Genomic DNA, 12,773 nt, shown 5'->3' with positions numbered 1-12,773 from the left:
TAGCAAAAGTGTACTATGAGCCAAAAAAGGCCATAGAGAGCATGCTATGGAGGCTAACACGCTACGAGGTAGTAGCTGTATCAAATGTTGTCAACAATATTGAACAGTGCTCTAATTACACAAATATTCGAGTGTAGGAGATTCAGACACCAGATACGCGAGGTAGTCGGTGAAGGTCATTTGAAAAGTTTTTGTGTTCTCCCTCTGCGCCAAACTTCTCTTTAATCATCTCCTGCTCAGTCTGTGCAGCGCCACCGGTATCACCATCTCACGCCAGGCAGGTGCTAAATGAGCTGTGCGCCACAGTAAACCGCACGGGTAATGAGAATCATTGGCAACTTGTCAAAGGAGTAACCTCACCTTACTTAAGATTTTACATTGCGGAGGCACGACGCGTATACAGACTGCTGTCTGACTGGGAAGCTGATTGGGACTCACTGTCGCCTTTCAACAGGAGCATTTATGGATAATGGACTGTTGAAAAGTCCTTATCCTGGCAAAATGTGGATTTAGGTGGGATATGGTTTAGATATTTGTAAAGCCTAGGTACCATCCTCCGCAGTTATTACCACTGGCTGTCCATTTTCGCTTACTCATCGTGGTAAATAAGGTTAATTAGGTGGCAGATGGAAGACCCAGCGGTGACTACGGTAATGGTACCCAGGCTACAATGTTTAGTGATTCAAGGTGCAATTTTGCAAAAGCGTGTTCTGTCGTTTCAAAATGGAATGACTTGAGTTTGTACTGTTTTCCAGAAGTGTCATTGCTGCACAGGGTAATCAAGAAAACAGCCATGGGCCAGCCAACCCTCTTCTGCCTGGCGACTATTTGTGTGGCGCTACTCCTGTCCAGCAAGGCCAGCGGACGTGGTAAGTCTTACTTTCCGGTTGGAATCTCGCTGCGACCTAAATTGGATTTGCGTAACCTTTGAGTTTATAATCAGTTTATCATGCAAATTGCAAAGCCAATACTATAAAGACAACAAAAGTAACTAGGCGTAAAAATATTCGTTTTTATCTGTAAAATTCGACGTTGAGCGTTCTATCGAGCCGCTTGGTCACAGCGCGGTCACAGCGAGGTCGCCGTCCTGGTGGATTGTTCAATAAGCAAAGACATTTACTACTTTCTTGACGACATATAACATACTAGGATGGTAGCTACCAGGAGCATCATAAAGCAACAAACCGACGTTCCTTGAATCTTAATTTCTTGATTGCACAGTTGGTACAGACCTGTTTGCCTTGAGTTTTGTATCATACAAAATCATTCTCTCCACTGAATTGTGCTTCATCCCAGCCGCTCGTTACAACTAGCTGTGTGATGTCTCAATGTCGGGGCGGATTGATGTGACAGAGTACGTGAAATAACTATGATTCCTCCACGCTTTTATCTCAGAGCAACAGGAGCCTTCTCATGTAGGATTACCGCAGACCTTTGCAATTGACTCTAATTGTGCGGTTCTTAATTTGTGCTGGCAACACACCATTCATCTCTAATGCAATCTTCCCTTGTCTAATACATCACGCCGACATGTCACAGCTCACAGAATGATGAGCCTTGGGCGGGACAGGGCAATCTTCTGTGTCATGTTGACCCCCTGAAGTAGCGCCATGGGTTCTGACAGTACAGAGGTCTTTATTATTCAAAATTATTTTCCCATGATTAATTCAGCAAAAGACATATAGATAGAAATACACAAACCAAGACAACCATACTGTTTTACTAAACATAAACATACAGAGATATAAACATATAGAGATATAAACACAGATTGGTAATATACATAATGACTAGACAAAGCCGCTGCATTTTAAGTTCTTACTTAGGCCACAGCAAGTATATTGTATGAATGGCATCAGCGTGCATATTGATTTTTGTCTGATTTATGAAATAGTAAGCAATTCTATTGCTTCCAGAGATGATGAACATGACAATACCAAACAGGGGCAAATATGTGCTGTGGTTGCTTTCAGTGCAGTTGAAGAAGTGACACTAATGAGATAGCTGTCGTTAATGTAGAACTGAAACTAATTCAGTAGTTCTCGAGGCGACACTCGTGTAATCAAATCATAGCCTTCAGGTTAGTTTCCAACTACCGCAACATAAAACTACTGTCACTTTGTGCACTACTTAAATACATTGATACGAGTAAAAGTCTAATTGGCTGTTATACCACATCTTGTCACATCAATTCTTTCTACACTTAAGTGTTTCTATTTTGAAAGTTTAGGCATCCTGTTTTTTTTACTACTGTTGATTTTTTTGTTCCTCTGTCACTTCGAATCTGCAGATCTGAGAGTTGGGCATAAAAATTTGCTGCGTTCTAACCATAAACGATAAACTGTGTAACGTAACTTACCACTTGTTCCAGGTGCACAATAGCCTGGGTACCATCCGGAAAGTAGTTCGCTCCAGCGTTCAATATATACTATATACAGTCGCTTCTAGCTCTGACATTCATTATACACTATATACAATCGCTTCTCTGTGGATAGCAGAAGTGAACATAGGAGCGAACTACTATCCGGATGGTACCCAGGGTTAGGTGCACAATGTTCTAAACAGAATACCTAATGACGAAAAGGGATCCGTTACAGGTCATTGACCGTTGATCTTCTGCACCGTCGTTATGTAAAGGTCATTACGGACACGCCGGCTCAGGTCGGATTAGGGTTAACTCGGAGATGTGTTCTGTAAACAGGATGGATCTTATGATCAATACTGTAGATTAACGGCTGACCTTCTAACGAACTCACCTATCCAACTCGCTGACAACTATAGACCGTCTTAAGGTTTCCGGTGGACAAACTACCTTACAGCGAAATTTTTCGTCAGGATAGAGAGATGTTGTTTACAAGAGCTTACTGAACAGGCTAGACAGATTCATTTTAAGGATACCTCAAAACTAATTCGAGAGGGCAAAAATAAAATCCAGCCAAAAATGCGGCAAAATTTCAAATTTGATACCATACAGAGCTGTTGTACAATGCAAAAAGAACTGCAGAACATGGTGTATCATAGGCAATTTTTATTTGTGTATCTTTATTTGTGTATCAAAGTTGATTATTATCGCAGGGGATATGTTGTCTTGTTTTTTTCCTCCTTCTCAGAAAAATATAAATCCAGCTTCAGTTTTACGACAAGTAAGCCCACTCATATGCTGGTCTTTTCAAGGCATCATAACTTGTGAGATCAGAGTAGGCGATTTACAGAAAAAAAAAAACAGGCACAATATAATGAACGCGCGGCCAGATGGCATCCATAGATATAATCAGTGTGGCCCTAGTGCAAGGGGCGATGACCTACAGCACGACCGGGGTTGTTAAGTGGAGGGGTTGGTCTAAAGCCTTTGCTTAATGAAGGGCTTTTAACAGCACGCCTTTACTGTTACGGTAGCTGCAATTATTGCTTGAGAACATGGATTAAAGACATGCCACTGTCGGAACAAATTGATGGTGCCTAATGAAAAGACACTGACGAATTTGTGAGTGGGTGCTTTTAGGCTATTGTTTATCAGCAAAATTACGAAACCAACTTCACATACTCTCAGGAGGGTACATAGCTCCAACTGGCAGGCAGTCTGGGGGATTCACTCTCCTGTTACGGACTTGTGCTGTTCTCGTGAAGTGTTACCAGTGCTTGCACGACAATGTCACTTTTTAAAGCCTGGGAAAGTTCTAATGAAACACCATACATTGCCAACATAGGTAATACGTAACTGAACTGTCAGTATAGTAGGCAGTCATGATCAATGACGCGACGTAGATAAAGTTGAGCCAAAGATACGAATCAATTTATTTTTCATGAGTGTCATAATCATATTCAGGGCTCTATTCCGACTATTAGTTATCTAATGTACCTTGTAATGTAATGTAATCGTACAGCTTCAAATAGCAGTGTCGACTTGGGACATGTGTGTATCATGTTATGATGTTGATGGCGCTAATTTGTTATTTCATTTTAACTGGATTTGTATTACCTTTGTAATCATCAGTTCATTTCGGTCGTTTTTGTTCTTATTTCATTTTTTTATGAGCAGAAAATCCTTAAAATCCCGTGCATTTATAACTGGGATACCGTTTCTACAGAATTGTAGTGATTGTTTAATAGAATATTGGGTAGTGTCGGTTCGGTTCATGTGTACAAGTACCGCATACATTGCAGGGTCCGGGAACGACAGCCTGCTGTACCATCACCTGTTTGACAACTACGATGTAGAACTTCGGCCCGTGGCCGAGAACACTGACATCCTGATGGTGGAGATGGGAGTCGCACTCACTCACATCATCGACATGGTAAGGCGCACAGACACAAATACACACACACAGGGACAGACAAGCAGACACATACACATACATACATCTACACAAACGCGCACGCACACACACGATACATACAAACAATACACACCAGCACACACAATACACACACGCACACACACACACACACACATATATATCGATACACCCATACTCACGCACGCACGCACGCACACACACACGCACACACACACACACACAGTACACACATAATGACACATGCACACATAATGACACACACACATACATCACGATCCTACCTACCTACCTAATCCTCTTCGCTCCCTTTGGTGGAGCATAAGGCACTGACGAACTTCTTCCAGTCCTTCCTATCTTGGGCCATCCATCTAACTTCATGCCAGGTCTTACGTGCTGCCTTCATCTCCCCTTCAACCGTCCTTCTCCAGGTCCCTAGAGGCCTGCCTCTGCTTCGCTTCCCTTGAGGGGTCCATTTGAGGGCGACATAAGGGTGTCTGTTTTTGTGCATACGCAGCACGTGCCCCAACCACTTCCAACGTCTGCGTTTTATTTCCTCCACGATGTTGGGAATTCCTGTACGTTCGGCAACCTCCTTGTTGGAGACTCTTTGCTCCCAACGTACGACTTGTAGTGTTTTGCCTGTCTCGTACATGGTTCGCACATTCCAGGCTGCAATTCTAAGTAGTTGTTGGGGTGTTGCCAAGGACTCCCTCAGAACGGAAACTTCCTCTCGGCTTTCATTTCCACTCGTCATGTGGGGTTCTGCCCCAGTCCTCAGTTCCACGCCCGAAGAAGAATAACTTTCTAAGTTCGTCAGCGTTTCAGTAGCACTGCAACTTTCACGTGGCGGGATGCTGACCCAGCGCACAACCTTCTCTCTTTCACATCCGGGCTTGGGACACCGGCAAGGGCGGAGTTGGATCCTCCATTTGGCGACTACCCAATTTCCACCCCATCATTCGAGGTTACAGAGTAGGAACTTGCCACCTACCCCAGGACAAGGAAATTGGTACATTCGGGCCCTCACACCACGACAAGGCTGGAGGATCGGGAGCCGATGTTTGGGCTCCCAGTGAGGGATACATCACGATACCTTAGCTTAATTCTGAAGCAACTTATGGAAGTTGTGCAACGACCTGTCCTGCTGGACAGTTAAAAATTTCTTTATTTTTGCCTACCACAGCGAAATAGCGTAGTAAAAGTATGCCTCGTTTTACTTCAAGCAAATCATCACACGGTCGCATTAAATCCAAGAAAAATGCTGATGTTGTAACAATCCTTTCCTGTGAAGACCGAATCTCAGCCCCTAAGTGGGACGTTCGATAAAACAGCGTGAGTGCAAAGTGAATCCTCCCGGGACCTCCTTCTACCGACATATTTTCGTTAACCATTCGTGAGGAATAGGGAAAATCTCTTGAAGTGAAACACAAGGATCCTTTGATCCATCCATGGCGTCCAGTTGTCGACCATTCTATACTCATTTCCATCTAGAGTTGTCAGAGATGTATAGATACACATAGTTTATTGTATTTCTGTCATCAACACATTGACAGCACACAAGCAATTCAGAAAGATGATGCCGCCAAACTTTCCTTTACGAAAATTCACATTTTACAAACCACGTCCCGTCAAACGTAGGTTATTTCACACCACATTCCAGATAATATATGTAGTTGGCATCTATAACTATTTTACCGACTTTCAATAGACTGAAGTTCCATCAGGTCACATATTTTCCGACTCAGTAGTTCCTAACCTCTGAGACCCTACAGTCATAATTTCCACTTTGCCTACCGATTATGTGTTATGGTGCAGCCTATCTCATTAGAGATCAAATCTCTGCCGGGATACTTTGTGTAAAATATTGCTTTGAAAAAAACACTGCTTGTAGTGTATCACATCTTTTTGGTCACACAAAGAAGCTGGCAGTAAATCATTAAGAAAAATTATAGACACGATGGACGACTAAATTAATTGTTTAGCCGTGATATAAGCAGTATAGCTGATAGCAATTAGGATTTTACCATGGTCAGTATTGGCCAAAGGAGACCATATATATGTACCAACCAAACAGGGAGATTTGGGTGCATCAATGGGGAGACTAGCGTGGTTAGTGTACGGGGGCTAACCAGACTGATACTCAGGTTAGGGGAGACAACTGACTGGGGGAACGCCCCAGCTATAGATTCCAAAGGCCAAATCTCTAACCATGTCGGAACAATGCTCCTCTGTCTTGGACTTCGAAACCAATTCACCACCTGTCTCATATTCTAACTGATATCAATCGATTTTCATCTTTTTCAGCACGAGAAGCACCAAACCTTGACCGCCAGCCTGTGGCTGACCATGGTAAGCTCCACCGTTGTGTAAGAGCCTGATTAAACACTGTTATTCAATTGCACAAGAAGATTGAATGTCATGTTACACTGATAAGATTACCCAGACAGAGACGTATCAGGGCAGGTTTAATAACTGTTGCATTCTGATTTATCACCTGGATGCAAATTGGCTTCTAGAAGCCTCTCTGGGATAATTAGTATAGATGACTTGCTGCAGTGTATCCTGCCGGTATGATCTGATCCATTGGCATTGTCACATGCATAGCATAAAATAGTTCCCATATGACCAGTTAGCCAGTTAAAAAATTACAGTACTAGCTCATGGTGCTCTGGTGAATCTTTTTGCTGGACTCTAGCCAGGAAACCTTTCATCATTATAAACTGCCAAATGCCTCATGTTTTCCATCGGCCAGGCTGTCACTCACACAGTCTTAAGACATCACAACAAGTGACAACTGTGGGACTTGTTCCCGAACCTATAGATATCGGGATTCTACATTCGTTTATCTGGCAACTTATAATACTCCAAAAAAGAAGAGTCAATTTGCAGGAAACAAAGGGAACTGGAAGAAGCATACAGTCGCCTGCGTTGCAGCCTAACCATGATGATGATTATGATTATGATGACATGCAGTTTAAACTATCATTCAGAGAACTAAACATCGACGCAATTGTTTTGACAAGCATTTTGCGGTCCATTTCCAACTTCATACATCGCTCGAATGTTTAATAATAAGTTCTACTGTTGGAATTGCTATGATATAATAATAGATGAACTTGCTGTTTACGCTTTAAAATGGGGCCTGTTTCTACGATATTAGTAATGTACTGGGATAATACTAACTTGGTATCTCGGATAGACTTGTTGGTGGACGTGCTGTGCATACTGTTTCTTTGACACTTGCTCATCGTTGATCATTTCCCAGGGCTGGAATGACACGCATCTTCAGTGGAGTCCAGAAGAGTTCGGCAATTTTAAAACCATCACTGTACCTTCTCCGAAGGTGTGGATGCCCGACATCGTGCTGTACCAGAAGTAAGTCATCAGCAAATCTAGTATCTAGCTTTTGCTGACGTATAGGAAAATGTCCTATCTGTACTGCGTAAAAGCATATTCTCCATAGATGGTATCGATACAATCACAATAGGTGAAGGTTATCTATATAATATGCATTACGTATTGCTTTGAAAATTGATGACAGCTATCTTCTTCCTTGCACCCTTACTCCAGTGTGGATCCGTACTTTGACGGCTGGTCGCACCGAGAGACGTACGTGAAGATCCACGATAACGGGTACGTGCTGTGGGAGGTCCCGGCCGTCATCGTCTCCTCCTGCCACCTGGACGTCTCCAACTTCCCGTTCGACACGCAGGCGTGCCAGCTGAAGTTCGGCCCGTGGATCCACAGCGGCTTCGAGTTGGTGATGCGGGCCATGGCTGAAAACGGCAGCCTGGAGGGCTTCATACAACACCCCGAGTGGCGAGTCTTATATTTCAAAGCAACAGCTAACATGATCTGGTACGGCGAAGACTTCAACATCGGAACTCCGTACGCTGACGTCACCTTTACCCTCGGGCTACAGAGGAAGTCCACGTTCTACGTCTTTAACCTGCTGTTACCGTGTCTCCTCCTGACCTTCATCATGGCCGTGACCTTCTTCCTGCCCATCAACAGCGGGGAGAGGTTGTCCTTCGGGGTGTCACTACTCCTGTCCATGGTCGTCTTTCAGCTCGTCATCACCGAGGTTCTGCCGGAATCAGACAAACTGCCCTGGATTGGTAAGTTTGATAGTCCATCCCAACATAAAGTTAATCCAATGGAAATATGTCATTTTTCCAAGTAGAGTAGCAGAGAGCTGCATATCTGACTGACATATCGTCTGTATTTTCTTTTACAATGAGTGGCGCCATGGCTCACAGTATAATAGTGACCTTGTCTATGACCGACTCTAATGCTGTACTCAAAAGATAATGGGTTTGTCATTTGGCACAGCGATGCATCTCTTTTATTAATCATTAAGACAGTGTTGATGGCCGTTATAATTACTAGTTACACTAGTTCTACCATTAACACCACACCATCACTTCTCTTCGTGCAGGTCGGTACGTGATCATCACCATGATCCTGATGTCCTTCTCCCTGGCAATGACCATCTTCGTCATGCACGTGTGTGACTGTACCGTGTCGGTGGAGCCCCTGCCCAAGTGGGTCCGCGAGGTGATGCTCAAGCGGCTGGCCAAGGTCATGCTGATGGGGGATCTCTCCAAGAACCTACGGACAATCGAGACGGACGACTCGTCCTCAAAGATTGAGCTGGTGAACGACATCTCGGACCTTACTGACACCTTGTACGCCAACAACAGCAGCGTGCACTGCGGACTGCAGAAGGACGTCAAACTGACGGACTGGTACGCGTTCCAGACCAAGATGACCAGCACTCTACACGACATCGAAAGGAAAGTGAACGACGTACTAGACATCATGCGGCATCATCAAAGGCACAGAGCTTATGAAAAAGAGTGGAGAAGTCTTGCAAAAGTGCTCGACAGAATCTTCCTCATCATGTACATATTGGTGGCCGGGGCCTGTCTAGTCAGTTTCGCGTCCAATACTAGTAACGAGCCAGGATGATTGGAAGTTAAAGGTTACAACATTAGTAAAACGTTTTACCAGGGAAACTGATGTTCGCGGGTTGGCTTGCTACTATATCCTGCGAATGTCGTGGGCCAAGCTACAGACGGTAGTAAGGAGAAGGTCCAGGGATACACCAATGCGGCTAATGTTTGGGCGTCTATAGTTTTTCGAGTTGGATAGGCTTAGGTCTAACGCCCCTGTAAGATGCTTGTGTAAGCTTAAGGGCCCTTGGTTAGCACGCAGGCCTGCTAAGTCCGAATGACAAAGAACTGCTATTACTTAAATTTTAGGCCATTGGATCAAGACCCTATAAAGGTATCTCACTTGACCTCACATGCCCTATGCCGTGTGTTGTGCTGATAACGATACCTGTAATAGTAGACCACCGTTTTTGCAAACTTCTTGACACGATATTCATTGTTTGATTTATAGCCGCGGCAAATCCACCTTAACGGCATCAAAACCGACGGTAGCGACCTGAGATCTATTAGATAAGCGATATGCAAACGGCTGATCAGGGTTTAGTCGTGTTTTCTTTCCTGTTTGGCAGCTAGTATAGATGTTTTAGGGGCACGTTTCACAAAATACAACAGACGAAAACAGCCCATTGTATAGATCGACTTGCTGTCATGTCGCAATATAGTTTTATATGATAAAACAATGAATGTGTGTATATAGCAATGTAAGATATGGTGTCAGCGCTCCAAGGCGTCTCGCCTTACTGTGCATCCATTAAGCTATTGGGTATATAATTGGATACATTCATAATTTACACTATACATCACGTAATCTCGGTAATGTGAATATCGACTTCTGCAACGTTAGCGTTTATCACGGACATTGATAAAGTAGTGACCCATTGTGCTGCAATAATATGAAGCACCGTGCCTTCCTAAACAAGCACTTACAATGTGTCCTTTATAAAACTCTTTTTTCACTACCCATGCCGTACTGATGAACTATTAGCATGATTTCAAACAGTGTTGTCGCAAATACGTAAAGTTGTCATCCTCAATTGAGGGGGGAGCACAATCTGTGGAATGCAGCTTTGCTCGGTTCACGTTACTAATAGGATATTTAATGCATGGTGTGTTCTATTTGAGTGACGATGTTAGCCACAGTATTTTACTTGACGCAGCAAATGTCACTATATCTCCAGACATGACACCATGCAGAGGTGCTGCAGGTAGCTAGGCCGGTACTAGCTCCCGTTTTAGGGTACTGGGCAGTTCTTATGCTATCAAAGTGGAAGTATATAGATCCCCATTGGTTAACAGTTATCAGTACCCTTCGGAATAACACATCACTTAACTTGTACATCAGTACCATAACTATAAATATTCCGATTCATACAGAGTTTGCTATCGATCTCGTTGTTAAATGAAACAAAAATTATCGTCTTAGAAAACCATGCTAACTTCATTGAATTTGTCTCCGTATTTCGCTGGCAAGAAGAATCTTCCGCTGTTCCGATTACCACAATTTTCTGAACTAAACAAATGTGATTAATAATTCCATCTATAGACAATGCAGAGCTTACATAGAAATGTTACACCACTTACTGTACATGTATATATGAGATACTATAGATGATTACTAATAAAGCTGTTTGATGGTACTGATGAATCCTATTTTGTCTTTCTCTTTATAAACCAAATGAAAGGCGTAGATAATACATTAACAAGTACAGGACATGGTAATAAAGCAGAAGCACTGTTACAGTAATATAAGAATCTTACGTACTAATGTATCTGCAATGTCCAATGCGAACTACTAGTATGAAGTACATCTTTTCGCTTCTTAAGACAGTTGTGAATATACGGAAGGACGAAACTTATAGTACGTTTATCTGATCAGTTATTGACTACTCATCATGACCGTCCGGGGACTGACACTTATTGTTATGACGTGTGACATCCAAGTCCCTAGGTAGGTCCCATATCGATTACAGTGAGTAGATTCAGAGCAATATCACATAATGAGTGTCCAATGTGAGGGGTAATTGACGAAGCAGTGCTGTACATGTATTTTGTAGAGTAGCGGATGATTAAATTAGTAACATTGGCTTGTTCACTTGGTGGGTCAATAGCCTAAGTACGAATTGAGTTTGGCGTAGGCGGCAGTATCGTGTAACAGGCCCTGATGTAAATATATTGATACTACGGATGAAGTCATTCCCACACGAACAAAGTCGATTAAGGTGGTATCTCACAGCACTTGGGGCACCAGTGCATCACTGTGGGGTTCGAAAGATTACTCAACGAATTTCAGAGATAAAGAAGGAGTAAAGTTTCTTACGTATTAGGTATTTTGTTGTCTTCTAAGTCATACTTTTACATATAACGAAATATCTAAATTATGAAAAAAATCGGCGAAAATAACAAAACAGTGCCGCAGTGACCGAACCCCGCAGTGCCGCACCGGTACCCCAGGTGCAGTGAGATACCACCTCTACAAACACCATGACAATGATGGGCACAGACTATACCAACGGTAATGTCCTCAACAGATGAACTATTCGTCCAACATACTACTACTAGATACTGAGAAGACAAACGCCACTTACAGTATTCACAAATTAATTGTATGGGGAAGTTCCCATAGCTCTTTTTGACAAGCACAATGAGCAGTGGACCATGGCGTATTGTCCCGTTCGGCCCTTTCCAGTAGAGTGTATGTTGGGCCGGGATTGGAACTTGCGACTTCATGGTCTACAGTCAACGTAACTAACCACGCATGCCACAGGTACTTGCGATTTAGACAGATCGTCGTACAACAGGGCCTGGGCGACAGGCACGGGGTGGTTTTGACCACTGCACTGTTAACTTTGTGATCCTAATCGGCTAGCTCAGAACCAAACGAACCGTTCAATCATGTTTGATGCATACGTTTTCTGTGGGTTTCAAACGGCCATGTGCAAAGTTAGATAAGACCGATACTGTACTGTAGTCATTACAGATTGAAAAAAAAATCCATACTTGTTCTTGGCCTCTTTACGTAACAATCTCACCCTGTGTATGGTTGCAATTGACTTTAACACGGATTCTGATTTGGTGTACTTGAAAAATGAGTGCAGTTGGAGATGACAAATGTACGTACATAAGGCATATAATTACACTCTTGCAAATTACATTAGACCAAGTTTTATCTACATTGTATTTGATCACTTAGGGTTCCCCGTTGGTCTGTTCTGACACGATGACATCGTGATATTGATGTTGGACTGGACGGCTGCGTATGTCCGGCACATGTAAGACATATTGTTCACTCTGCACTCTGCTGTTATTAGCTATCAGGCCATGTTATGATTTACGTTTGCGCTCGGACCTACAATTGATTGTTCTCTACGTGGCTGCCAAAGTAATCGACACCAGGGATTGGGAAAAGTGAAAACAAGAACGATCGGCGTCCGAGAACTTGACAATCGGTCTAGATGAAACAGGAGGATCGAACACTTTAATTACTTACTGTAGAGACCATATGGCCTCAATTTCTGCCGGG

General features: G+C 43.1%; 1 protein-coding gene across 2 annotated transcripts in view; it reads left to right on the top strand.

The window, feature by feature from the left end:
* The window catches only part of LOC118428965 (neuronal acetylcholine receptor subunit alpha-10-like), a 33,703-nt gene extending 23,772 nt beyond the window's left edge, over nucleotides 1-9,931 (top strand). For both annotated transcript variants that reach the window (XM_035839290.1, XM_035839291.1), the window contains 6 exons: nucleotides 756-869; nucleotides 4,165-4,295; nucleotides 6,603-6,647; nucleotides 7,564-7,673; nucleotides 7,869-8,416; nucleotides 8,737-9,931. In XM_035839290.1, coding sequence (XP_035695183.1) covers nucleotides 794-869; nucleotides 4,165-4,295; nucleotides 6,603-6,647; nucleotides 7,564-7,673; nucleotides 7,869-8,416; nucleotides 8,737-9,269 — 1,443 coding nt within the window. In that variant the 5' untranslated portion in view covers nucleotides 756-793 and the 3' untranslated portion in view covers nucleotides 9,270-9,931. The remainder of the gene's footprint in view (nucleotides 1-755; nucleotides 870-4,164; nucleotides 4,296-6,602; nucleotides 6,648-7,563; nucleotides 7,674-7,868; nucleotides 8,417-8,736) is intronic.
* The last annotated feature ends 2,842 nt before the right edge of the window (nucleotides 9,932-12,773 follow it).

Source organism: Branchiostoma floridae, chromosome 13 (genome assembly GCF_000003815.2).
Source record: "Branchiostoma floridae strain S238N-H82 chromosome 13, Bfl_VNyyK, whole genome shotgun sequence".
Lineage (NCBI taxonomy): Eukaryota > Metazoa > Chordata > Leptocardii > Amphioxiformes > Branchiostomatidae > Branchiostoma > Branchiostoma floridae.
Note: the sequence above shows the minus strand (reverse complement) of the source record. Positions and strands in the feature narration are given on the sequence as shown.